At 43.7% G+C, this 26,873-nt stretch overlaps 1 protein-coding gene across 7 annotated transcripts in view; it reads left to right on the top strand.

Annotated features, from left to right (window-relative positions):
* The first annotated feature begins 864 nt into the window (after positions 1-864).
* Positions 865-26,873, top strand: part of COL7A1 (collagen type VII alpha 1 chain) — a 169,726-nt gene continuing 143,717 nt past the window's right edge. For all 7 annotated transcript variants that reach the window (XR_004537416.1, XM_033926742.1, XM_033926744.1 and 4 more), the window contains exons 1-9: positions 865-1,152; positions 11,385-11,469; positions 12,662-12,842; positions 14,058-14,217; positions 15,249-15,342; positions 17,566-17,727; positions 18,633-18,784; positions 22,213-22,342; positions 23,076-23,195. Coding sequence is in view for 6 of the 7 variants with exons in the window: in XM_033926742.1 (XP_033782633.1) it covers positions 11,394-11,469; positions 12,662-12,842; positions 14,058-14,217; positions 15,249-15,342; positions 17,566-17,727; positions 18,633-18,784; positions 22,213-22,342; positions 23,076-23,195 (1,075 nt within the window). In the remaining variant the exon portion in view is untranslated. The remainder of the gene's footprint in view (positions 1,153-11,384; positions 11,470-12,661; positions 12,843-14,057; positions 14,218-15,248; positions 15,343-17,565; positions 17,728-18,632; positions 18,785-22,212; positions 22,343-23,075; positions 23,196-26,873) is intronic.

The raw sequence follows: 26,873 nt of genomic DNA, 5'->3' as shown, positions 1-26,873 counted from the left end.
TATAAACTCAGAAAGGGTAAGTTAACTTTCAAGTCTACTGTTGTGAGCAAAACCCTTAGCATTTCAGCTTACAAAACTTCTCCACACTTTTTATAGGTTCTTGTTCTATTGGCGCGAAGGGAGTGAATGCCAAATAAACTTCCGCTTCCCCTCGGCACCAAATTTGAATAGCCCTTTGATTGCAAAGTAGCCTGCTACTTTGAGCGTGCAAAATTTGTGCCTAATTTTCAAAGAGAAGCTACCTGGCCTCCTCAGAATAAAAAGAGGGAGAAAAATGAATTACAGTTTTTACGGTGCAAGTGCCAAATGATTAATAAAATAAGTGACGAATAAAAGCTGCGTCTTTCAAATCCCCAAAAAGTAGCAGCTGAAAACACTGTCAAGAACTTGCATTGATCGAGCTGGGATTTTGAGAAACATGGCTGAACTTCTTGTACCTGCTCTCACGCAGACACGCAAATAAATCTCTTTTTAAAGTTCTTTAGATCTTGTCTTCTATAGAATAATACCTGATTCCTTCTGTTTTATGTCAGGCAGGAGGGTTTGGAGGAAGAATGATGGCTTGCTTTTTTTTCTTGGATGCCAGGGGAAGTCACAGTTCTTTACACAAAAAGTGGGTAGGGAGGAGGGGGCAGGTGTGGTTTATGCAAGGAAATTTTAGAAAAGAAATTGTGTGTCAAAGAAATAAAGAAAAACAAAAAAAACACAACCCCTTTCACCTGGAAGCCGAGAGCAGTTGGGAGGGGAGGCTGGAGGATTTAAATAGCTACCCATTCATTGGCTCTTGGGGGTGCAGGGGCTGGAAAATAGGCTTAACTTTAGCAAAGCTGTGAGGTTTTTTGACACTTGGGAGAATGCAAGAAAAAGTGTGGACTCCGAAGAGAGAAGAAGAATCAGAAAACCAAAAGCAGACAAGAAACCTAAATCAAACATTTCTGGGACTCTCTCCAGATGCTTTTTTTTTTCTGCATTGCCTGAAATAATCTCCCCCCCCCCCCCCCAAGTGCATCGTAAGAAAGAAGGCTGTCCAGAAATCTGAGGAGGATCGTGGCTAGTTAGAAAAAACGTGCACCAGCCAAACTTGCCAAGAACGTGCTCAAAAAGCAGGCGTGCAAACCCTCCCACATTTTGGATTATGCTTGCACGAAAAAGGTAAAAGCTATGTGTATATTATTTTTTCTGTACAAGGGTTACATCTCTTGAAATGAGTCTCTTGGGGAAGGAAGGGAATATTGCAGGGACCTGGGAGTTAAAATGTTGAAAAGATTCCCTCCTATGAAACAAGTGTTTCTTTCCCACGACTGCACAGAGACGCTGGGAGTTTGTCTTGTAAATTGCAGGAAAGCACATCATTTAATGACTGCAGAAAAGCCTCCGCTGACTCTTCTCGTACAGCTGTGTTGCAGATTTCAAGATGTGCACGGCTCTTCAACTTTGTAATAGGAAGCTTTGGGTTTCATGTACAAGCTTTCTATTTTCTGATCTGAAAGTTTTGTTCATCAAAATAACGTGCAAACAGAGATTAGCAACGTGCTTCAAAGATTAGACATTTTAAAAATCTTCCTTGTTTTCCAAAACTAGTAGTAGCCGCTGACAGGATGTCAGTTCTGTCCCAGAGATCCAGAGGAAAATGCCACTTAATACCAACTAAAAGGCCAAGGTGTGTTCTAGGCTATTCTGTCAGGTTTATTTATTTATTGAATAAACTTATGTTCTGCTTATACCTAAGAGAATTACAGAAAACCCCCAAACATAATCATAAGATAAAAACCGTCTAAAACATGATCAAACAAATCAATATGCAGATAACATTTCCATCAATCACTTCGTTGCTTCAGTCACTGCTTGAAGTAGCAGTAAAAAAGAGATGTTTTTAATGATACTTTTAAAACTCTGAAAGTTGTTACTCATTCTCACTTGTCTAACCAGATTATTCCAAAGCCTGACCTCTGCCACCGAAATAGCCATAGCCCTGGTACTAGCATACCTCACATGCTATAACTCTTCAAAAGATAAACGCATCGCATTCTCTGATCTTAAGGATCAATGGGGCTGATGTAATGTCACAGCGTGTGAAAGATGTCATAGTGTCCCTTGGTGAATTGCTTGAAAAACCAATGCCAACTGCTCTTTTAAGATCTCTTTGGAAGATCAGCGTGCTTTTCAGGGGGTTGGGGACTAAAATATTTAACGGAAACCACTCAGGATATGTGGCATATAAAAATATTAATATAAAAATTAGCAAAATACCACTATATCATACAATACACAACAGTATTATCAAACCTTCATCTATGAAGGCATCCTAAATGGCCTCAGAAATGGAGCCTACGCACAGCAATGCAGTCACAAACTGAGACAATCCGCGTAGTAGAAATGCTCCTGCTCCAATCATTGGCCTTTAAAACTATTTTATAAGTGCTATTTTTTAATCGCTATTTTATACTATAAACCCTACACCACTCAATATTTGCTTAATCAAAAAATCTGCATCAAATACTGTGTGTAATATCAAAATTTGAAAAAACTCGACCAGAAAAAACTTATCTTATTTGTTTAGTAGTCTTCACTGTCGGAGTTTTAATAGTAAAATCTCAAATCATGTCCATTCGCCAACGCGGCCAGCGTTTCGCGGGAAATCCATGCATCCGCTGCATCAGGGCCACCTGGACATTACCACACACATCCTCACTACAAATAAATACAAACATTAATATATCCACATTCACAAACCCAAGAGAAAACATCATTTTAAAAAATTTAAATAGTACAACACTCACATCAATGCATTCGGTCACAGCTTTTCAAACAGTGCCAAAATGGCAGCAACAACTTTATATAGTCTAGTTACCGTCGCAACGTGTTGACATCATCGGAACGTGGCAAATGCACGTTCCACATTTGAAAGAATGGCTACTAGTAAAAATGTTGCCATTCCAACGACCTATTAAGGCCCTTAGGCCACAAAGTGTCTAGTCTATTGATCCAACGCTGTTCTTTTTGAGCGAGGTACCGCTCAATTTTTATATTTGTGTTATATACCACTGGGTTATACTACATTAGGTTTGATATAAAAATATTAATCATTAATATGAGGGAGGTGTTGAAAGGTTCTCAGCCCAACCAAGAAGAGAATGACGTGGATATGGTTCAATCAATGATCTGAAACAATGTCAAAACAGAGAATTTTGTTTCTGCAAATTGGCACTTAAGGAAATAAGATAACCCTCTTTTCAGCCACAGTGGCAAAATAACGCTCAGAATTTAGGATGTTGGTTGGTTGGGCTGAGAACTTTCCAGCACCCGCACAATGAAAGACTTAGGGCAGCAGTGTGCATCTCATGTCTGAAAGGAAGAACTCGTGACGCCAGGAGCTTGTGCTCCATTTTCCCCCCAGCAAATCCTAGGATGGGGTGGGTGTGACGCTGAAGCAGTAGGAGGAAATCTTTTTGATTGTCTCATTGTTTCTGAGCTGCTGGGTTGGACCACTGAACAGAATTCAAAAAGGCGCGGGCTGAACTCAAAGGATCTCTGGCTAGTAAGAGAATGGGATCAAAGCAAAACAAATGCCCCCTAGCGGCATGTGAAGTGCACAGAGCATCAGGCCCCGCTACGAGGAGATCAAGCAGCTACAACTCCGGCCGCTTTGGGGCAGATGAGACGGACAATGCTGCTCTTTTATCTGCCCTCTGTTACAATGTTATGTTACGTCCCCCACCCCACCCCATTTTGCAAAACTGTGGCATAGTTTTTAACACTGGCCACGGCGGTAACAGCTCCAACGCTCATATGATCGTGGCTGATGCTGAAAACCATGCAACAGATTTGTAAAAGTGGGTGTATATGTGTGTGGTGGGGGTTATAAAGGAGGAGACCAGCAACCCCTGACAGCTAGCCAAGCTCAGTGTTTTATTCTGGAGATCAGGTTAACATACATAATATACAGCTAACAGGTCACAAGGTTGCCAATATGTATGCTGTTTCCACCAAGGAGATTCAGATAAGGTTTTTTTGTTTGTTTTTTTTTAACGTATTTAGCAATTGTCTTCTTGAATTGGTGGCTGGGGACAGCGAATGCTATGATAGTCCCTTCGGCAACCTGTGGTGCGTCTACTCACTTGGCACGTTGGTTGTGGTCTGAGCACGTCACATTATTATTTGGATTCAATTAAGAATACAGTAATTGCTGGTAGGAATCATTCTCTATGATTAATGAAAGGATTGCTACCATATGTTATAGTTACAGTACAAGTTTTGTGGTGGGGGGAGTGGTGATTCTGGTACAAGTTTTTATCCTAACTTGACACATACTAGGGATCTAATACCAATATCCATAATATTTAGTTTACAGGTTAAATTTGTCACAGTTACAGTACAAGTTTTTATCCTAATGCGACACTTGAAGCGGTTCAGAGGAGGGCGACCAAAATGATAGGAGGTTTGTGCCAAAAAATGTATGATGAGAGACTGGAAGCCCTGAATATGTACAACTTAGAGGAAAGGAGGGACAGGGGAGATATGATTCAGACGTTCAAATACTTGAAATGTATTAACGTAGAACAAAATCTTTTCCAGAGAAAAGAAAATGGTAAAACCAGAGGACATAATTTGAGGTTCAGGGGTGGTAGATTCAAGAGCAATGTTAGGAAATTGTACTTTACGGAGAGGGTGGTGGATGCCTGGAATGCGCTTCCAAGAGAGGTGGTAGAGAGGAAAACGGTGACGGAGTTCAAAAAAGCGTAGGATGAACACAGAGGATCTAGAATCAGAAAATAATAGTAAATAGTGAAGAACTAAGGCCAGTAGGTCTGTGTCTGTATATGGCCATTTGGTGGAGGATGGGCTGGGGAGGACTTCAATGTCTGGGAGGGTGTAGAGGGGCTGGAGTGAGTTTTGACGGAGACTTCAGTAGTTGGAATCTAAGAACAGTACCGGACAGAGCTTTGGATTCTTGCCCAGAAATAGCTAAGAAGAAAAAATTTAAAAAAATTTAAATTGAATCAGGCTGGGCAGACTGGATGAACCATTTGGGTCTTTATCTGCCATCATCTACTATGTTACTATGCAGTAAAAGGGCCCCTAAGTTGCTCGAGACCTTGGAAGGTTAAACGATTTGCCCAAGGTCACAAGGAGCAGCAGTGGGACTTGAACCTGGCTTCCTGGATTGTCGTCCCCCCTACTCTAATCACTAGGCTACCCCTCCATGATGCCAAAAGGACCCGACCGTCTCTAAAACCAATTCTTGTCCTTTCAGTCAAGTGATTTCCATATGAGCTGTAATTTTAAATATTCAGCGGTTATTTCTAATTCCGTGCATCAATCGCGTTCTTGTCCTCAGTTGCTGCAGATGGCTCTATCAGTCGGAATGCATTTCTGTTTTCCGTTGAACCACACAAATGGATTTTTTTTTTTTTAGCACAAATGACTAATGTTCTCATTTTCACTCTTCTCAGTCCCATCCTGCTAAAAGAGGCTTCACATTGCCCAAAGGGTACAGATAAATAGATAAAGGCTGATCTTGAAAGACAGTCATCTCAAGGCACGCATGGTTTAGGAAGTCAAGATCTCCCTTTTTGAAAAGATTTTTGCCTTTGGCAAAGGACACGGAATCACATTGAAAACTGTGCCTGTGGTCTCCTCTTCATGTGGAAACTGGAATCTTTCTGTTTTCGTTAAAGGCTCCTAATAGAGAAACCAGGTAAACATCCCTAATCCGCACTTCAGCTTGCACTGTCGGGCTCTTCGGATCACATGATATATGTGATTACTGTATTAACTTTTCCTCGTGGGTACCAGATGCTGCAGGCTCCGGGTCAGAAGTAGAATAACCCAGTGCATGATAGAGTATTTTGTCAATTTTAAACAGCAGGGAAATACCAATAGCTTTTTTTTTTCCTCATTTACAAATGAAATGACTGAAAAAAGGAAGAACTTTTTTTTTTTTGTCATTATGGCACCCCATGTGGTTTTAGCAGATGGCAGAAAACCAATAAACAAACGGACAAGCTAAAAACCCCGAATAAATGGTCTTGTAATCTGGAAGAGCGGACCCTTAAGCATATACTGTTGCATGTTCTAATGCACAACAGAATTAGGGGTCAATGTGGGGGAAGAGTTGATACTATTTTTAATTTTCAGGTTCCACTGACTCGTGAGCTTATAATTTCGTGGTCTGTGGCGTTGTCCGCTATTTTGCTCAGGACTGAAGTTAAACTCTTTGATATATTAATAGAGTTAGCGATTTGAACCAAATGGAAGAATAGTTCTACCTTAATATCTGCCTGCTGTCCCTGGATAACACCTGTTACAGGTAAGTAACTGTGCTTTAGCCTACAGGGAGAAGAGGAAATCCTGGATACTGCGGATGGGTAGACAGGATGGGCCGTTTGGCCTTTATCTGCCATCATGTTTCTTTGTTTATCTGAGCTTATCTGGTGGAATGCTGTTTACTTTATACGGAAGTACGACGACACAGCTGCTGAAAAAAAAAAAAAAGGTGTAGCCTTTTGTCAGTCTGCTCCATAGGTTCATTGGGAGCTCAACAATTGTTTGAACCCTGTTGGGAATGGGGTCTTTTTATAGTTTGTGGTGGTTGATAAATGTTAATACAAATTTTAAACTATAAAGAAGAGATAAACAAAAACAAAACCAAAGTGAAAATCCAAACAAAATATTCCCGGACATCTGGTAACCCTGGCCTTTGCTATTATTTTAATGGAGTTCCTTTACTTCTTTTAAATTTTGGGTTTTGGAAACTGTAAACCGGCCCTGATCTGATAAGGCTGGACAGCTCTGGAATGCGTTTTCAGAGGATGTGGTAAGAGCGGTTAATGTAGCTGGTTTTAAAAAAAAAGGTCTGGCCAAGTTCCTGGAGGAAAAGTCCATAATCTGCTGTTGAGACAGACATGGGGAAGACACTGCTTGCCTTGGATCAGTGTCATGGATTGCTGCTACTATTTGGGGTTTTGGCAGGTACGTGTGACTTGGATTGGCCTCCATGAAAATGAAATACTGGTCTAGATGGACCTTTGGTCTGACCCAGTAAGGCAGTTCTTATAAGTATGTGTCGAATTAGGACACCAGCCTTGTATCGTAAACTTGTCCTGTAATTATGTCGTATTGTAACCTGTTAACTGTATTTTATGCATGTTTAACCTGTAACCCGTTCTGAATTCTTTGGGGAAAACAGGATAGGAGAGGAATTAAATAAATAAATAAAATCCTTATCCCAGATTATAGCTTGAAATGATAATAACCGTTGATAAAACCAAGAGGGATAATACTCCAAAAAGGGTAATGTGAACCGGGTATCATTTTACCTGATGTCATTATTCATTTGAGAACAAATGACCTGGCTAGAAATAGCACATCTGCAGCCCACAAACTTTAGGAGACTTAAACCCATAGTAAATTATACAGTATAGCTTTTTCGGATGTAAAACCTACTCGTGATAATGAATAAGTGACCAATATTGCACCATTCAACCAGCTTTAGCATGTGGCCCTATATACCCATGCGTCATTCTGGCTTTCACTGTTGCCTTTTTTTGTTTGGCTCCCTTAAGGCCATCAGATGTGATCCCCCCCACCCCCAAGTCACCCTTTTCTTACATGCACAGAAGTACTGCATGTGAAACGAACGTCAAGCAAGCGGCACGCCACCTCCTTCTCAATGTGCAAGTCCATTTTGCAATGAGGAGCAAGATGAGAAACGCAAACGTATGCCCTGGTCTGTTTACAAAAGCGCTCAAAATAGGCAATGAACTGGGCTCTGAGAATCTACTGGCGACAGCAACACCGCCTTCTCCCAACTGGTTACCAGTGGCTCAGACAAAGGCAACAAGCAAACGACACAGAGAGAGGGGTGGCTTGGAGTTAGCACTTTCCAGTCTCCTTAACTGGAGCTCTAATAGCGACGCTTGTCCTTTAAAAAAAATGAAGAAAATGTTTTGTTTTACGTTTTATTATTTAAAAAATTCATACCCTGCTTGAAAACCTGGGTGGTTTCCAAGTAACACATACAATCATTTACAGATACACATAAGACAAAACCACTTAATATTTGTACAACTGCTCAGTCTAAGAACATAAGAATGGCCTTACTGGGTCAGACCAATGGTCCATCTTTGCTGCAGCCAATCCAAGCCTAGCAAAAACCCAAATAGTAGCAGCGTTCCATGTCTGTCTCAACAGCAGACTATGGGCTTTTCCTCCAGGAACTTGTCCAAACCTTTTTTAAACCCAGCTACATTAACCGCTCTTACCACAACCTCTGGCAACGCGTTCCAGAGCTTAACTATTCTCTGAGTGAAAAAAATATTTTCTCCTATTGGTTTTCAAAGTATTTCCCTGTAACTTCATCGAGTGTCCCCTAGTCTTTGTCATTTTTGACAGAGTGAATATCGATCCACTTGTACCCATTCTACTCCGCTCAGGATTTTGTAGACTTCAATCCTATCTCCCCTCAGCTGTCTCTTTTATAAAAATGAACTGTCTTCTTTGTGCTGAGTAGCTGTATGCTGTGGAGGGATTTTTTTGGAAAGGTCTTTCCAGTTAACTTGAGATTTTAGCCACCTGGGACTCAGCATTAGCAAAATTTCCCTGGCAGAGTGGCTAAATATAGTTATCTATGTTTTAATTAGTTGGCTATATTTGTCTGTTCAGAAATTGGGAATTCCCAGAGGTATGGTTGGATCAGAGAAGGGGTACGTAGAGGGATAATGCATGATCCTTTTTTTGCCAGATTTCACACCTTAAATGGCAAAAAACATTTATTACTTACCCTTTGTGCACATTTTTGTTAAGCAAAATGAGCTAAATAATAATGAGACGCAAATCATTCAAATGCATGTGTAAAGAACATAAGAATAGCCATTATGGGGCAGACAAATGGTTCATCTTGCCCAGTTTCCTTGTCCTACAATGGCCAATCTAGGTTACAAGTACCTGGCAGAATTCCCGAGTATCAAGATTTCGAAATTCCAAAGAGTAACAACAAGATTCCGGAATCCCAAAGAGTAACAGCAAGATTTCATGCTACCAATCCCAGGAACAGCAATGATTTTTCCCGTTTCATTCTCAATAGCAGACTATGGACTTTTCCTCTAGGAACTTGTCCAAGCCTTTTTTAAACCCCGATAAGTTAACTGCTCTTATTCATTTTAAAGTATTACCATGTAACTTAATTAATGCACCTCATTATTATACAAACTGGATAATAAAGTTTGCATTTAACTTTTCAATCTGAATTGTTCATGGAAAGATAGCTGGAATTATATTTCCATCCCAGGAGCGCTGATATTCCCAGGGACTTCCTGCTAGGGATCTTTGCCATTGTCCCCTCTCCCAATCCTCCCTGGTCAAGCACAGGTGACAGCCTGCACTCTCCTCTGATTCCCTTTGGGCTGTTTAGGACTTCGGGGATGGAGGGTTATGCAATCCGGGATATGTGAGATGCCCGAGTGGAGGTTCCTGGGATATTGGTGGCAAGGATTGGAGGTATTAAATCATGAGTGTCAGAGGTGGGGAGTTAGTTAATTCCACTACAGGCCCTTTTAAAAGACAGTGGGTCCATCTTAGGCCATTGCATACTGCAGCCAAGAATGCACAATATTCCCAGTTTCAGCATCTTAACTGGAGAGTTACTGCCTAATATTCAGTGTTGGTTAACTGGCCAGGAATGGCTCCTGGTTGGCCAAATAGCACTTAGCTGGCTATGCATTAAATTGTGAGATGGCCAGTGATGGTGGTTTGAATATCGGGCCCTTACTGATTCAGGTAGTAACATACAGTAAGTACTGAAGGAGGGAAGTGCCACAGGTTAGTGTAAAACATAAGAACATAAGAAGTTGCCACCACTGGGTCAGACCAGAGGTCCATCGCGCCCAGCGGTCCGCTCCCGCGGCGGCCCATCAGGTCTGTGACCTGTGAAGTGGTTTCTGACCATTTCTGTAACCTACCTCTACATCTATCTGTAACCCTCAATTCCCTCATCCTTTAGGAACCTATCTAAACCTTCCTTGAAACCCTGTAGTGTGCTCTGGCCTATCACAACCTCTGGAAGCGCTTTCCATGTGACCACCACCCTCTGGGTAAAAAAGAACTTCCTCGCATTTGTTCTAAACCTGTCCCCTCTCAATTTTCTCCGAGTGACCCCTTGTACTTGTGGTTCCCCCACAGTCTGAAGAATCTGTCCCTGTCCACCTTCTCTATGCCCCTCAGGATTTTGAACACATGCAATGATCAGAAGGTGCATTGTATATGCTTGGGTACAGAAATGTTCAGGGGCAGCTTTTCTGTGGAACATGGATATTTACACCTGCTTTTTACAGGGTGGGCCACAGAAAAGTAGCCCGCCGCCGGCGATAGTATGACGAGATGAACGAGCAAGTGGATTGTTTTTATTCATTTACCCAGATAGTGAAAGTGGTCCCCATTCACGTCTATGCACCTTTGGGCACGTCGGATCACGTTGGCCGATACCGCTTGCGCCTCTAGAAGGTCACGAGGGAGGTTAATAAGAAAAGGGCCAGTGCCCAGCATTGTTAAAACAAAACAAAACCACTAGGCCATTTGAATCCTCTGGAGCGTGAAGGAGCCGAAGAAACAGCCCCCTAGACTAAAGGATCCCGAGGTGATTAATGTTAGGGGAGGAAACGCATCTTCCTTGGAAACAAAGCCACCACATTCCTCAGTGCAGGAGGGTGTTATTTCCTCTCTGCTGGTTCAAATCTTTCTTCGGAAGTGCAGTAAGGCAGATTAATATTCAGCCCATCAGAGTCAGGGTTATTTTCAACACCGGCACTGCAGGTGTTCTATATTCAAATATTCAGCACCACATCTGGATACTGGAGCCGATAATAATATTCAGTAATGGCAAGATTTTGTATATGGAGCCGAAAAGAAATGAGTCTATTAATGGTGAAGAAAATAATCTGTTTTGCCATGTTTGCCATTGTACTTTTGTGATTTATTAGTTGACACTCGAAGAGAGGAAATGTTTTATTATGTAGATTTTAGGATATGGTTTATTTTTATCTAATGTATGTTTTAATTGACGTAAATGGTATAGAAAAAGTTTTAAATAAATAAATTACATAGGTGGGCACCGTTTGTAGCAGCTGGAACACTGTATGCAAATTCCAGGGACATCCTTGAACCTCCTAAGTCCTTCCCCTGGCCACACCCCTTTTCTGGATAGGCATCGAGAGCTGGTGTTTGAATACCTTTTATTGAATCTAGCCCCAATGAGTGCACAGTAAAAGAGTCCTTCTTCCTTACGAGCCTTATGCTCTCCGCATTCTTATTTATTAGATAAATCTAAAAGATGTGCTACTCGGTTCATTTCGAATCATTGTCTTGTTTCCCTTGTCCTTCCTTTCCAGGTTTCAACAATGAAAGGCTGGATCCCGCTATTCACGGTGCTACAAACTGTGCTCTTCGCCCCTAAAGAAGTTACAGGACAGCAAGGTAACTCGACTATGAGCCATCCTCCCTGACCTTAAGGGGCTCAGGGAGGATGAGGATGAAGGATGGGGCCATTCAAGTGGTAAACCACCAAGGCTGTACCCCTGTCTGAAGTTTGATTGAAAGGAGGGCGACAATTACATTTTGCCTTTTGCCGCCACTTTGGGAATTTAGGCTTGACTCGCGAGTTCATTTTAATTCAAACAAATGTCTTCAATGCAAGCTAGAATTTTTTTTAATGCGTGCCATTCTTGTAACGACTTTAAAAAGACAAGGCATTCTCCAAAACCAGCGCATGCGAATGAGGTTCACGGAGTGGAGCAAAGGCTCACTAAATTTATTTGAGATGAGTTGCTGGTTGTAGCAATCAGAACATGTGCAGAATACACCAGCATTATTTTTTTTTAAACTCCACTTTCTCCTGCCGCGCTCGCTCAATCCCCCCCAACACAGCAGGAGTGATGGCCACTCCTTCCTGCCATCACCCCCCCCCCCATCTCTCCCTAACTTATTCAAGAAGTCCGACGCCTACCCTCTGGCTTGAAGGCCTGCCTCTTACAAAACGGTGGGCCTTCCCCTTCCCAGTGCATCCTGGGATGCACCGGGGAAGGGCCTAAAGCTCTGACTGGCCCAGACACTTAAGGCTCCTCCCAGACGCCTAAGGCTACCACAGCTCAGAACGGTCAGCAAATTTTGGCCACCTATGTGGCACAATGAGGTTAGGGAATTACTCGGCGATTTATAGAGAATTAGCTGGAGTGCTCATTTTAATATTAATGACCGCGTTGTACTACATTTGCATGGCAGTATCGGAGACTCCTAGATAACTCAGAAAAGACCATGATAAGCCATTTTAATAATCTGCTGCTAAAATACATGCGCCCTAAACCGGCTGGAACCAGTTTAGCGGGCACATTACAGGCGCATTTTAGTTTTGAGATCTTCCCCTTAGTGCTAGCTCAGTAGGAGGTGGTGAAAGCATCCACATTACCTTTCAAAGTAACTGCCTGGGTAGTTGCTGGAAACACTCCCACAGAGGCTTTGCCCTCGCCATCCAGTTATTTGGGCACTGACATTGCAGCAATGATAAAACTTTACCCCCACTTTAGTAAAAGGGCCTGAGCGTTTTCACGTCGACCGTAAGTCTAGCTCGTTGCCTGGTTCTGCGTTTCATTTTCCCATTTTTCCATTTCAGGAACGTGTAGAAATGTTTACGCCGCTGATGTCGTGTTTGTGGTGGACGGATCCTCCAGCATTGGACGGACCAACTTCAAAATAATCAAAACCTTTATGGAAGGGCTGGTGATCCCCTTTGTCAATGTGGTCAGTCAGAATGGGGTACGCTTTGGGGTTGTTCAGTACAGCGACGATCCCAGGTGAGATCTTTAGGGGTTTTGGCCCTTGTAATTCTTTCCTCTGCTATCATTGTGACCTCTTTTTTTTCCCTTTCTTTTATCTTATGCTGTCAATGGCTATAAAACGTATTTTAAGAAAATATATTTTTTACCTTTAGCTAATATCCAGTGATGTATCCATGCGGACAGAGGTGCTTCTCCACTTTAATAGCTTTTGGGCTTGTAGGCAGCATATATGAAATTAATTAAACAAATATTTCAGTCGGCAAGCAGAACTTTCCATATCCACCTGATCCAAATCAAAATATCATTTTTAGAATCCCAACTGGGAACTATAGATTATGCTTTTCAATATTCATTCTTCTCCCTTCTAAAAACTATTTGTGCTCCATGATCCATGTTAACTCTAGTTTTGCATTTTTCCTATAGTTCCCATGACATTCGGGGGGGGGGGGGGATTCAGGGGGAAGTTATATTAGGGCTGGAAAGCTGTATTAGGGCCTTAAATCACATTAATTGCCCCATAACATGACTTTTAGAGGGTCGTCTTGCCCTAACACAGTGATATTTAAGGGCCATTCAGTGTGGCTCTCTGTGCTAAAAACTACTAGCGCAGAATAGAAGAGGAAGGAAAATCTTTAACGTGGCCTGGACTGGCCACAGAGGGAAGATGCCAAGCTCAATAATCCACTGCTCCCGACGCTCATAGGAACTCTATGTTTTGTGTGAGTTGTTCAGTTTGATTTAATTTTGCTTATATATGTCAGTTTGGGCAAGATATATAGGAGGTCTCATGTTAACATCGTGCAGGTACCATGCACTAATGGAACCCCCCAACGGGTCCGTGTTGAATCTGGGCTTTCAAGTGATAAATCCTGTGTCACGATGCATTAAACCCAGATTTTACTGCACTTTAGTAAAAGGACCTTATATTCTCTGAAACAATTTAAATAGGAAATAAAACTAGACAAGGACAATATTAACAATCATAATTCATATGAAATGATACATATGCGATTAATAAACAAAGCATAAAATACAGTAGAGTAATCTAATCAAAGAGCATTTAAAAAGTTAATAAGTATTGCAAACATCACAGGGTAACATAACATTGAACCAATTAAAATGATCCATAAAATAAACATGAAACTACAGCCCTGTAGCTGCTCTGCCTCCTATTATGGCAAGAATGGATCAAATCCCATATTATCTATTTTGGTTTGATTTCTGCTCCAGAACAGAGTTTACGTTGTCTCGGTATGCCAACGGAACGGAAGTTATGGAAGCCATCCGTAGCTTGGGGTATAAGAGTGGAAACACGAGGACAGGTGCTGGTCTGAGATACGCTGCTGATAACTTCTTTGGCCCAACTATTATCAGACCCAGTGTGTCAAAGGTAGAGTTTTTTTTAATATTGTCCCTTCTCTCATTTTAATTTATAGATAATTGTAAATAGCTTCTTGCTCCTTTTTGCAGGAATGGGGCGCTGCTGAAGTCACATTCCTTTTATATGACCCTTTACTCAAATGCTAAGGAGTTGGAGGGAAGGGGAGTTATCAATAAGTTGGGGGGAGGGGAGTTATTGATAAGGAGTTGGGGAGGAGGGGAGTAATCGATAAGGAATTGGGGGGGAGGGGAGTTATCAATAAGCAGTTGGGGGAGGGGAGTTATTGATAAGGAGTTGGGGGAGGGGGAGTTATTGAGAAGGAGTTGGAGGGGAGTTATCGATAAGGAGTTGGGGGGAGGAGGGGAGTTATCAATGTGGGCTATCATTAGGACAGATTATTTTACCACATCATTTCCAGTGGCGTAGCAAGGGTGAGCAGCATTGCCCCTCTCCTGCCCCCCCAGCCTCATGTATGTGCCCCTTGCTGCCCAGGTCAACAAAAAGGAGGACATGGCAAGGGAAATCCACCCTGAGCTTTCTGTAAGAGTGGGATATACAGTACTCCCCCGAAATTCACGGGGCTTATGTTCCTGGAGTGGCCGCGAATTGCGAAAAACTGCGATTATTGGATGCAGAAGAGGACTGGGGATCGGAGGCAGGAGAGGGCTGCAGGGGCAGCGGCGGCTGCTGCGAGTGCCAATGTGGGCAGTGGCACTTGTGGCTCTGACCCGGGCCGTGATCGCAGGTTAGGAAGAGCGGATCGGTGATGTCGCGGGCTGGTGGATGTGCACGGTGGGGGTCTCAGGTCACGGACGGAGGATATTTTTCTAAATGCTGGAATTGCGGAGGGAAAAACCGCGCACAACTGGGACCGCGACTTTGTGGGGAGTACTGTAAATCAAACTAAATAAAGAAGCGATTGCAAAAAAATATCATACTTACACTGTGTCTTGGCAGATGCGCTTGGAATAAAAGACCAGCTTATGTCCTAGCCCATAAATGATGCTTTCTCATTCTACTGCATCACATTTTATTTGTAGATTGCTATTTTGATAACAGATGGAAAATCTCAAGATGACGTAGACGAGCCGTCCTTAAAACTGAAGAATAAGGATGTTAAAGTCTTTGCAGTGGGTGAGTTGTGGAGTTGCTGGAGCTGAACAAGAGATACAGGTTGTGAGAAATTTAGTGACTCAACAAAGACTAGTCGGGCCAACCGAGCGAATCATTTCTATCTAGCTCCCTTGAAATTGTTTACAATAGTTATTTATTCATGACTACTAAAGAAATACATCTCAGTGGGAGGCGGCTTTTCTCTATTAACTTCAGAACTTCAGGGACGTTTCTTTCAAGGTTCCTTAGGACAGTTAGGAAGAGCCTCTGATGTGTTGGCTTAGCTCAAATACGTGTTTCAATGGGGTCAATTATATTTCATTGGGTTTGGGTATTCCCAGTGGCGGACCAAAGGGGGGGGCCACAGCCGGCCAGGTCTGGAATGTCCTGCACCCCCTCCGACGTACTTGCTTTGGTGCAGGAAGGTCCCACGCTGACTGCATCTGCTGGCTCTGCTCCAGAAGAAGTTCCATTGGAGGGGGTGGACCCGGCAGCCGCAGTCAGCGCAGAACCTTGCTGCAACTCCCTGCCTCTGCCGGGTCCACTACCTCCAATGGAATTTCTTCCAGAGCAGAGCCGGCAGATGCAGTCAGCTCGGGACCTTCCTGCATGAAGAGAGCAGGTCTGCTGGTATGGAAGAGTGGTGGAGAGAAAGGGAGGTATGGAAGGGTGGTGCTGATGGAATTGGTGTGCAGGGAAAGGGGAGAGAGAGACATAAGGGGGAAGGATACTGAAGGGAAAGAAAGGGGGCAGATGCTGATGGAAGGGGGGAGGGAGAGACAAGGGGTAGATGGGTGGATGGAAAGAGAAAGAGCAGACATTGGATAGTGGTGGGGAGGGTAGAGGGCGAGCCTATGCTGGATGGAAGTGCAGATGGGAGAGATAAGGGAGCATATGCGGGCAGGAAATGGGGAGGAAAGAAAGAGGGGAGCAGACCCTGGATGGAAGTAGACAGAGAGAGGAGAAGGTGCTAGATGGAAGGGGTAGAGAAAGAGGGCACATGATGGAAGGAGGGGATAAATGAAAGGAGGGCACATGGGGGGAAAGGATTGAGATAATGAAATAGTGGAGGGGTGAGGGAAAGAGGTGGCAAGCTGTAGGTAGACAGTAAAAAAGGAAATTGATGACAGGGTAGTAAGAACATAATCTAGACAGGTGCAGAAAATAAATTGAAAAGGAAAATGAGGGGGGGGGGAAGGGATTGCAGAGGAAAGGTGTGGAAGAGGGAAGGAGAGGAGAGAGATGCCAGAACAATGGGGGGGGGGGGGAAAGGTGAGATGGAAGGGGGAGGCATACAGCTTCTGGAAGGGGCATAGAAGGAGAGAAGATGCCATATAGGGAAAGAGAGAAGGCAGACAGTGGATGGAAGGAAGAGAGTAACAAGAACTAAACTAAACTAAACCTTAAGTTTGTATACCACATCATCTCCACAGAAGCAGAGCTCAGCACGTTTACAGGAATTGATATAGAAAGGAACCCCAAAGAAAAGTAGAAGAACTTGGTACAGAGAAGTTTAGAGAGACTTAGTATATCGAAGAGGGAGAGGTCATTACGTTTTAGAGAAAAGATGAAGAAAGCAGAAACCAGAGAAGACAAAGGCTGAAAAAAAAATTGCTTTAGAAGACATGTGTCATTGTTTCTGTCGTGTTGCACTGTATGCAAAGTCCAGCTTCTTGGTGGTTCAATTTAACCTTTGTCTATATATTTTTATTTTATCTTCCCTTTTACAAAACTGTGGAGCGTTTTTTAGCGCCAGCTGTGGTGGTAGCAGCTCTGATGCTCAGAATTCTATGAGCGTCAGAGCTGTTACCACTGTGGCTAAAATCCACACTACAGTTTTGTAAAAGGGGGAGGGGTTAGTTTGTGATTACATATTCCATACTAGGTGAAGATGTTTTCTGTGTGTTCAAAAGACATGGTTTTCTGTTAGGATTGACTGCAGGATTGATCTGTACTAGTCTGGCTTGTTTAGTTTTACAGTGGGTGTATTGATGTTGTACTTCTCACTGCGGTATACTCTTGTGTGATGTTTGGATTGTTGCTAAAAATCATGTTTTTCATACAGATGGGGGGGCTGTGTCAAAAAATGATGGGCCACGGGTGTTACATATGCTAAGTACGCCACTGGGGATTCCTTAAGTTGGTTCTTCTCCAGCCTTCTTTAGTCATTCTTCAAAAGTCCTTGACTTGCTACAATACTTCATCACCAATCTTTCTCTCTACAATGGTTTCCTTGTGCTTCAGGGATAAAGAATGCTGACACCCGAGAACTGAAAAGAGTTGCCTCTTCTCCGATTGATGAATTCTTTTTCTATGTCAATGACTTCAAGATCCTTGGGTCACTTCTACCGCTGGTCTCTCAGAGGGTGTGTACCACCACAGGAGGATTTCTGGAGACAGAGAGCAGTAAGGAGTTACCTCTATAGTGTTAAATTGTTGCGTTTCTGAAAATATATCCAGGAGTAGATTTTGGCCAACAATTGGACCCCTCCTCTCCCCTCACTCTCCCTCCCTCCTCCATCCTATCTAACCTTGATAATAAAGCAATGTCTTGCAAACTTTTTCTGCCGTGGCACACTAAACTTGTGCCCACGTCTACAGGGCCTCTGAGCAGGCATGAACGTTGACTGGCGGTGTCACATTGATGTCCATGTATACGCAGAGACCCTGTAGATGTGGTTGAGCTCGGAAGCCTTCCCAAACCTGGACAAACTGCTGGGTTTTGGAAATCCCTCCATTGCCGGGGGTGGGGGGGGGGGGAGACAGAAAAGCACCAGTGCCTGTGCTGGCAGTGACCTGGGTTAATTTGCATATTTGGCATAATTATGCATATTTGGCTGGCAGCACATCTGGGTTAATTTGCATATTGGGGTGCCCTGAACACCAGATTTGTATGCAGGGCTCGGTGCCAGGGGCTGAAAACCCATGGTCTATCATTCTAGACATATAAGATACTTTTGCTGCTGTACCTGGTCTAAAATTAACCACATAACCACTGCTGTTATGTTGTGTATTCAGTGACCTCATTTGCTAGACAAATTAGCTGAAAATCCACTTTAAATTAACCAGTTAAGTGATGAAGGGGCTCATTTTCAAAGCACTTAGACATATAAAGTACCATAGTATCCTATGGAACTTTGGATTCCTTCTGTTAAACCACGGTAGAGCGTTGGAGCATTTACCTCGCCAGCCCAAGTAAAAGCCAGCGTTAGTGTGTCTGCTTTGAGGAAAAAAAACGCCTCCACATTAAATTTCAGTGTCTTTCTTACTCCCCGGCCTCCTCTAACTGTCATTTGGTCCTGTTCATTTAGCTAAAGGACCATCCAACCTACGTATCTCAGAGCAAACATCTGGTTCGATGAGAATTCAGTGGACTGGGGCAGGTGGACCCATCACAGGATACAGAGTCCAGTACGTTCCTCTTACTAGTCTGGGGCAACAGATCACAACGGAACGGAAGGAGGTGAATTTCTTTGGAAAATATTCTTTATCCGTTTGGGGAAAAAAAAAAACCCAAAACATACCCGCATCTAGTTTTGGATTTTGGCCACCAGGATAATGAATACAAATTTCAATTTACAATCAAACTGTCCAGCTTGGATGCTCTCACTGATATTGTTGTCACTAAAGCATGTCCTTTTTCCATCAGATATTCAATATTAGACTGGCTGAGGAGGAGAAAGCCTTGGTGTAGTGGTTAAGCTACAACCTGTGGGTTTAAGCCCTGTGCAAGTCCCTTAATCCTCCATTAGATACTGGGACAGACAGGGAAAATGCTTGAAGAACCTGTACGTAAACCACTTTGAATGCGGTTGTAAAACCTCAAAAGGCAGTACAGTAAACCCCCGCGAATTTGCGGTTTGCTAATTGCAGACTCAGTAGTTCGTGGCATTTTCCGACCGCCTCTTCCTGGTACTAAAGTCATGGACACGCTATCTGGCGTATCAAAGCAGCTCCTGATTGGTGTAACCATGACTTTAGTACCAGGAAGAGGCGGTCGGAAAATGTGCCCGGTTTCTTAAGTACAATTTAAGTACCCGCTGGCACCCCAGGTGCCCTCTCCTGCCTTCGATCAGCTGAAAAACCGTATTTGCGGTTTTTCAAAATTCGCGGAACACCCGCGAATTTCGGGGGAGTGCTGTACACAAGTCCCAATCCCTTTCCATTTAATCTTCTGCTCTTTCAATTTCTGATGCATGCTCAGAGAAGCCGATGATTGTCTGGGGCAATTACATCTGCTCTTGAATAATTACACTTCAACTACAAAGCTGGGCAGTTTGGATCAACACGGGTTTATTTATCTATTTCGATTTCTATCCTGTTGTCTCCAAAGTGCTCAGAATGGGTTACAGGTTAATCATACATAGTATATAATTAACAGCTTACAATTTACACTAGATTTGCCACAATTTGAAGACGTCGGGGAACCACTGCGATCCAAAATCAAAAATGTGGCAAAATAAGACACATCTCTGATTTTGCAAAAGTGATTCTCTATGAACTCTTGGGAGCTGTGGCCTAGATTCACTCCGCTTACCGATCGTGTTCCAACCAGTTTGTGACCCCGATCCAATCCGCAAATGAGGGGGAATGGCATGCAAAGTAGGAAGGCAGTGATTCACTAAACAGAAGAAATACCGATTGGGCTGGCCGATCCTGCTGAGGACCAGTCACTCACGTCCTTGCCGACTGTCCTGCTCTCTGCCACCCTGAAAATCCCAGCCCTGCAGCCATGAAATCCCAGTAAACCAACATTTTAAACACATCTCCCTTGTGCAAAAAGCACAAGAAGGCAAGCTCTGCTGACTCTCCTACTCTCTGCCATCCTTCCCTACAGTGCGAGCCGGTGGTTTTAACCGCGGGGTTAAAAGTGTGTTCTGTTCCTGGCGGCAGCTCTGGCTAAAGCGTGTTCTGTTTGAATGATTTTAAAGCGTGTTCTGTTCCTGGCGGCAGCTCTGGCTAAAGCGTGTTCTGTTTGAATGATTTTAAAGCGTGTTCTGTTCCTGGCGGCAGCTCTGGCTAAAGCGTGTTCTGTTTGAATGATTTTAAAGCGTGTTCTGTTCCTGGCGGCAGATCTGGCTAAAGCGTGTTCTGTTTGAATGATTTTAAAGCGTGTTCTGTTCCTGGCGGCAGCTCTGGCTAAAGCGTGTTCTGTTTGAATGATTTTAAAGCGTGTTCTGTTCCTGGCGGCAGCTCTGGCTAAAGCGTGTTCTGTTTGAATGATTTTAAAGCGTGTTCTGTTCCTGGCGGCAGCTCTGGCTAAAGCGTGTTCTGTTTGAATGATTTTAAAGCGTGTTCTGTTTCTGGCGGCAGCTCTGGCTAAAGCGTGTTCTGTTTGAATGATTTTAAAGCGTGTTCTGTTCCTGGCGGCAGCTCTGGCTAAAGCGTGTTCTGTTTGAATAATTTTAAAGCGTGTTCTGTTTCTGGCGGCAGCTCTGGCTAAAGCGTGTTCTGTTTGAATGATTTTAAAGCGTGTTCTGTTCCTGGCGGCAGCTCTGGCTAAAGCGTGTTCTGTTTGAATGATTTTAAAGCGTGTTCTGTTCCTGGCGGCAGATCTGGCTAAAGCGCGTTCTGTTTGAATGATTTTAAAGCGTGTTCTGTTCCTGGCGGCAGCTCTGGCTAAAGCGTGTTCTGTTTGAATGATTTTAAAGCGTGTTCTGTTCCTGGCGGCAGCTCTGGCTAAAGCGTGTTCTGTTTGAATGATTTTAAAGCGTGTTCTGTTCCTGGCGGCAGCTCTGGCTAAAGCGTGTTCTGTTTGAATGATTTTAAAGCGTGTTCTGTTCCTGGCGGCAGCTCTGGCTAAAGCGTGTTCTGTTTGAATGATTTTAAAGCGTGTTCTGTTCCTGGCGGCAGCTCTGGCTAAAGCGTGTTCTGTTTGAATGATTTTAAAGCGTGTTCTGTTTCTGGCGGCAGCTCTGGCTAAAGCGTGTTCTGTTTGAATGATTTTAAAGCGTGTTCTGTTTCTGGCGGCAGCTCTGGCTAAAGCGTGTTCTGTTTGAATGATTTTAAAGCGTGTTCTGTTCCTGGCAGCAGCTCTGGCTAAAGCGTGTTCTGTTTGAATGATTTTAACGCGTGTTCTGTTCCTGGCGGCAGCTCTGGCTAAAGCGTGTTCTGTTTGAATGATTTTAAAGCGTGTTCTGTTCCTGGCGGCAGCTCTGGCTAAAGCGTGTTCTGTTTGAATGATTTTAAAGCGTGTTCTGTTCCTGGCGGCAGCTCTGGCTAAAGCGTGTTCTGTTTCAATGATTTTACCCTTGCTTGTGTGGAGAAGATGGTCTGCGCATGTGCCTGGATCGCTCTACAGCGATCAGTGCGGTTGGTGTGGGGTGTGCCTCCGATCAAATCATTTGCATGAGGACTGTTTAGTGAATTGGTCGCCTGGCAAGACTTGGCCACGGATCGGATCGGAAGGGTGAGTTTAGTGAATCTAGGCCTAAGGCATTTGTGCAGAACACAGGTCTGCACTCATCTTCAACAACATGGGGAAGATTTGTAAATCCAACAGATTGGATAAATCACATATTGCATTACCACAGGTAAAACGTCTGAGAATGACTTTAGAAATTACCCTTCCTCACATGAATCCACGTTCTGTCGTTCTCTTCTGTTTTATATGGGAAATCTCTGAGAGGCAATATTTACAAAACTTCTAAGCACAAAAGATAATTGGACAATACAGAAAATAAAAAATCCTAAAAATCATTAGAAAATTCTTCAGTTCCTCATTCCCCACCCCAAACAGCATAATGTCTTCTATGTAAAACTTGACGAATTGTCCAATTACTTCCCCATGCTGCTAAAGTCCAACATTAAAGCGTACGAACAAAGATTTTCATTGAGATGCGTCCTGTGGCCCCTTTAAGCAATCTACTGATTTTTGCTCTTCATAAACAGCTCAGCCTTACAGCGGGTGAAACCACTACAATGCTTCAAGGTTTGAAGGCCGGGACCGAATATCAGATCACGGTCATTGCTCAGTATGCCAACAATGTTGGCGAATCGGTGTCTGGCAAGGGGCGAACTCGTAAGTCAAGCCGTTTTTTTATGGATTGCTGGGGAGGGAGGCATGGGGGGGGGGGGGGCTTAAAAGCATGACGAATTCCATTTGCTTTGGAGAAAGGAGAAGAGCATTGCTTAGGTCACGGGTTCCAAAGCTGTCCTGGGGGACGCTCGACCACTCACGTTTTCAGCATACCCATCGTGAATATGGATGAGAATATCTATGTGAAGTGGAGGCAGTGCATGAATATTAATTGCAGACATTCTGAAAACCTAGGGTTGCCATATTTTCTTCTGCAAAACCTCAGACACCTGACCCCGCCCCATTCTGCCTCCAGCCCCGCCCAGTTCTGTCTCAGCCCCGCCCAGTTCTGCCTCAAGCCTAGCCCTGTTCCGTCTCCAGTCCCACCCTTTTCCGCCCCCAGCCCTGCCCCACACAGCCTCATTTCTTCCCTGACGAGCTTTAGCCGTATCTGGAGGGCCTGGAGCATGTGTGTGATGTCATTCGCGCATGCTCAGAGGCCCTCCAGATGCTGCCAGAGCTTGTCTGGGCTTTCCAAAACCCAGACAGTTGACGGGTTTTGGAAAGTCCATTCGGGAGCCCAGACAGTCCTCTAAAAAAGAGGACATGTCTGGTAACCTGACTGGTTGGGGAACCTCTGCCCCCCAGCACAGGTTTAGAAACCACTCACTTAAATCATATATTAGAACGGTGTTTCATGTCTTAAGTTACTAATACCTCTCTGATTTCTTTTCAGTGGCTCTGACTGGAGTTTCAAACTTCCGTGTGGCAGAGGCAGGTCCTTCTTTTCTCAGGCTTGCTTGGGTACCAGGAGGAGAATCACTGCAGGGGTATAGGATCACGTACACAAGTCGAGGTAGGAGAAGGCCTAAGAACACCAGAGGCTAGGCTGAGCTTTTCTGTCTTGTTTTGCACTGTGGGTTCACAGGATATTTTTTAGTTATTAATTGGGTTAAATCACAATCGTCTTGTCATTTCAGCCACAGTAGCATTAGTTATAGCACCTGGAAAATAACATACTCCTCCGTGGCTGAGAATGCAACCCTTTGATTTCATACCTTTTTGATCTATCTCTGTTAAGACAGATATTTGCATCAAAACACTCTTCCTCCTTTACTAACACGTAGCGCGGGTTTTAGCGGCGGTAACTGCTCCGACGCTTATAGAATTCCTATGAGCGTCGGAGCACTTACCGCCGCTGCCGGTGCTAAAACCTGCGCTACGCATTATTAAAGGAAGGGGACTGTCTTGTGTCTTATTTAAAAAAAATAAATAAATAAATTTTTGGTCAACCAGAAACCTTGGGCCCAATATTCAAAAGGTTTTGTCTCCACTGAGCCAACCAATCACTGATAATATAAGCATAACTGAATATCTCCACTAACTGGTTTGGTTAAATTCCGGGTCAGAGCCCTTCCCCTGGATATTCAATGCCCGGAGCGGCAAATATGGCTTTGAGGTTGGCTTACAAGTTTCTTAACGCCATGAGCTAAACATTTCCCCCCCCCCCCCCTCATTGGAATAGTTTCTAAACATTCTGTCCCGGATTCTCTAACCAGCAGCTGCCAATCATGTCAATCACGCGACAGCGCTGGTTAAGAGAATTGTGCCTCGGGCAAAGGTTGGCGCCCAAAACGTAGACCAGGGTTTTCCAGGCCTATATTTCCAGTGCCTACCATTGATGTGAATCGTGCCTCTATAGGTGCTTTATAGCCCCTAATACCACTTCCGGCGTTAGCCATAATTACAGCGACGTAAGACGCTGTAAAGCACCTACAGAGGACCAATTCTGGCGCACATTTTTTTAACGTTCTGGTAAGCACCTTGAAAATCTGTGAAAAACGTTGTTTAAACAGCATTTTTCACAGTACTTTGGCATCTACCAGCACCTAAAAAACTGGCACTATTTAGAGAATCTGGGCCTCTATGTACTTACATCTATATAAAATTAATCCACACCACGAGAAACAAAATATCAAAGGAAAAAAGGCAATTTCTAATACCACTTCCGGCGTTAGCCATAATTACAGCGACGTAAGACGCTGTAAAGCACCTACAGAGGACCAATTCTGGCGCACATTTTTTTAACGTTCTGGTAAGCACCTTGAAAATCTGTGAAAAACGTTGTTTAAACAGCATTTTTCACAGTACTTTGGCATCTACCAGCACCTAAAAAACTGGCACTATTTAGAGAATCTGGGCCTCTATGTACTTACATCTATATAAAATTAATCCACACCACGAGAAACAAAATATCAAAGGAAAAAAGGCAATTTAATTTAATCATGAATTTATAATGCATGTAGCTCATGGGCAGACTTCTTCAGGTCTCTTTATCTGCTGTCATTTTCTCTGTCAGTCTTAGTAAAAGGACCCCTTAGTGCCTTATGAGCTGAAGACCTTTGAAGAATACCCTGGAGCATGGGAAGCTTCTACCCATGTGTTGTTGTAAGATCACTGCTGAGAACCACCCACCCCCCCCCTTCAGTAGGCCGAAGTAAATCTATGACTGCGATATAAGAAAAGAAATGTGAAAGAAGAGAGGAGAAGAGAGAGCAGGAAGCAAGGGAAGAGTAACAGAAAAAGAGCGTGGAAAAGAGAAGTAAGGCGAGCAGAAAAGAGATGAAAGGCGAGCGCCTGTGTCCCCCACCCAGTACATTGTACGTCTGCAGAGCTGCCTCGCACCTGGAGAAGTTGGCCACCCCTGCCTACAGACATACTTGAGCGTGTTTGCTTCTGGTTCTGGCACATCTCCCGGCCAGGCCTCACCCAGCACATCGCCACACCCTTCTGAGATAAGTCATCTCCCCAGGAAAGAATGCTCCCCCTCAGGCAAGCAGGGCTCAGCTCCTGCAGTGGCTTACCTCACATCACCGGTACTTTTATCCCCGAAACATAATTTAACATATTAATTGGAGAGTGTTGTCAACAGCTTACAATAACCAAGGACATAATTCGATAGGTCAGAATGAAAAGGGCGTGCTTGCAGCGTGTACAAGGAAAAATCCCAGCCAGGCCTGGATTCAAGCTCATAAGACACCAAGAAGCCATTCTGCTCAGCTGTACCACGTCTTTCTCTAGGGTTGGTGGCGACATGGAGGTTTCTTGTACAACGCTCTGCATACACTGGGCACTATTAACCTTGGAAAGGAGTATTTCAAGGTGATTTCGACATGCAACTTGTTTGAAGACTGATTTCCCTCCAACAGGCAATGTGCCCATAATTTTAGCAGCATTTAGAAGGGCCAGTTCTCAGTGGTGTGGCATCTTCTGCTCTATGCACACCATGAACGACACAGTGCTCATTCTATAACAACATCTGGGTGCACAGATTCTGGTACAGAATATGAGTGAAAGGCGGCATCTTATGTGCTTACATTTGGGCTGAGCCACTTACGCCCTTGCCACTAGCCTAATACGACCCTGCAGTGTGTAACATATAGTATTTATTTTAGCCTAAGTGGTTTACATTCAGGCACTCAAGCAGGTTCACAATCTATCTAATGTACCTGGGGCAATGGGGAGATTAAGTGACCTGAAAAAAAATCTTCTATACAGGAATGAGAAAGAAAATCAAATCCAACTCCTGAACTTTCTCACTTATATTCAAGTAATGATTTACTTATGCCACAATTTCATTCAGATGTGATGTGCATGAAACTTTCAATGAAATTGTGGCATAAGTAAATCATTGCTTGAATATAAGTGAGAAAGTTCAGGAGTTGGTTGAGGTTAAGTGACCTGCCCAGGGTCATGAGGCGCAGTGTGGGCTTGAACTCACAACCTCAGGGTACTGAGGCCGTAGCTTTAACCACTCTAGAAATCATAATGTAGCCAAAGTGAGCCAAGCCTAGGACAATCCAGCCATTGTGACATCACTGATGAGGTTGGCTCTTATTGGTGGAATGAGGCATTATGACATCACAATACCAGCTCTGGTTATCAGAGGCTGAAACTGTTCACACTATTTATTCAATTTTCTATACCATTCTCCCAGGGGTGCTCAGAACGGTTTACATGAATTTATTCAGGTACTCAAGCATTTTTCCCTGTCTTTCCTGGTGGGCTCACAACCTATCTAATGTACCTGGGGCAATGGGGGGATTAAGTGACTAGGAGCAGCGTGGGCTTGAACCCACAACCTCAGGGCGCTGAGGCTGGAGCTCTAACCACTCTGCCACACTCTCCCAAAGTTCAGTCATAAGTTATATGAATAAATGCTAACCTAACCCAGTGTGCCTCCCATGCATATACATGCTCAGCAAGTTCCACTCTACAGTGCTAGAATACCACTCAGCGCCCAGCTAGCACTAATGCATGTATCAGTAAAAGCTAGGATGCTATAATTTACGCGTGCACTTGGCATGTAAATATGGCTCCGAGTTATAGAATGGGGGATGGGGGAATATTGGTGCCCCAGGTGCGTTAGATAGAGTGTGAGCCCACCGGGACAGATAGGGAAATATGCCTGAGTACCTGAATAATTTGTAATCTGCATAGAGAGACAATAAAAAATTGGTAAAGAAAAATGAAC

This window comes from Geotrypetes seraphini, chromosome 17 (genome assembly GCF_902459505.1).
Source record: "Geotrypetes seraphini chromosome 17, aGeoSer1.1, whole genome shotgun sequence".
Taxonomy (NCBI): Eukaryota; Metazoa; Chordata; class Amphibia; order Gymnophiona; family Dermophiidae; genus Geotrypetes; species Geotrypetes seraphini.
Note: the sequence above shows the minus strand (reverse complement) of the source record. Positions and strands in the feature narration are given on the sequence as shown.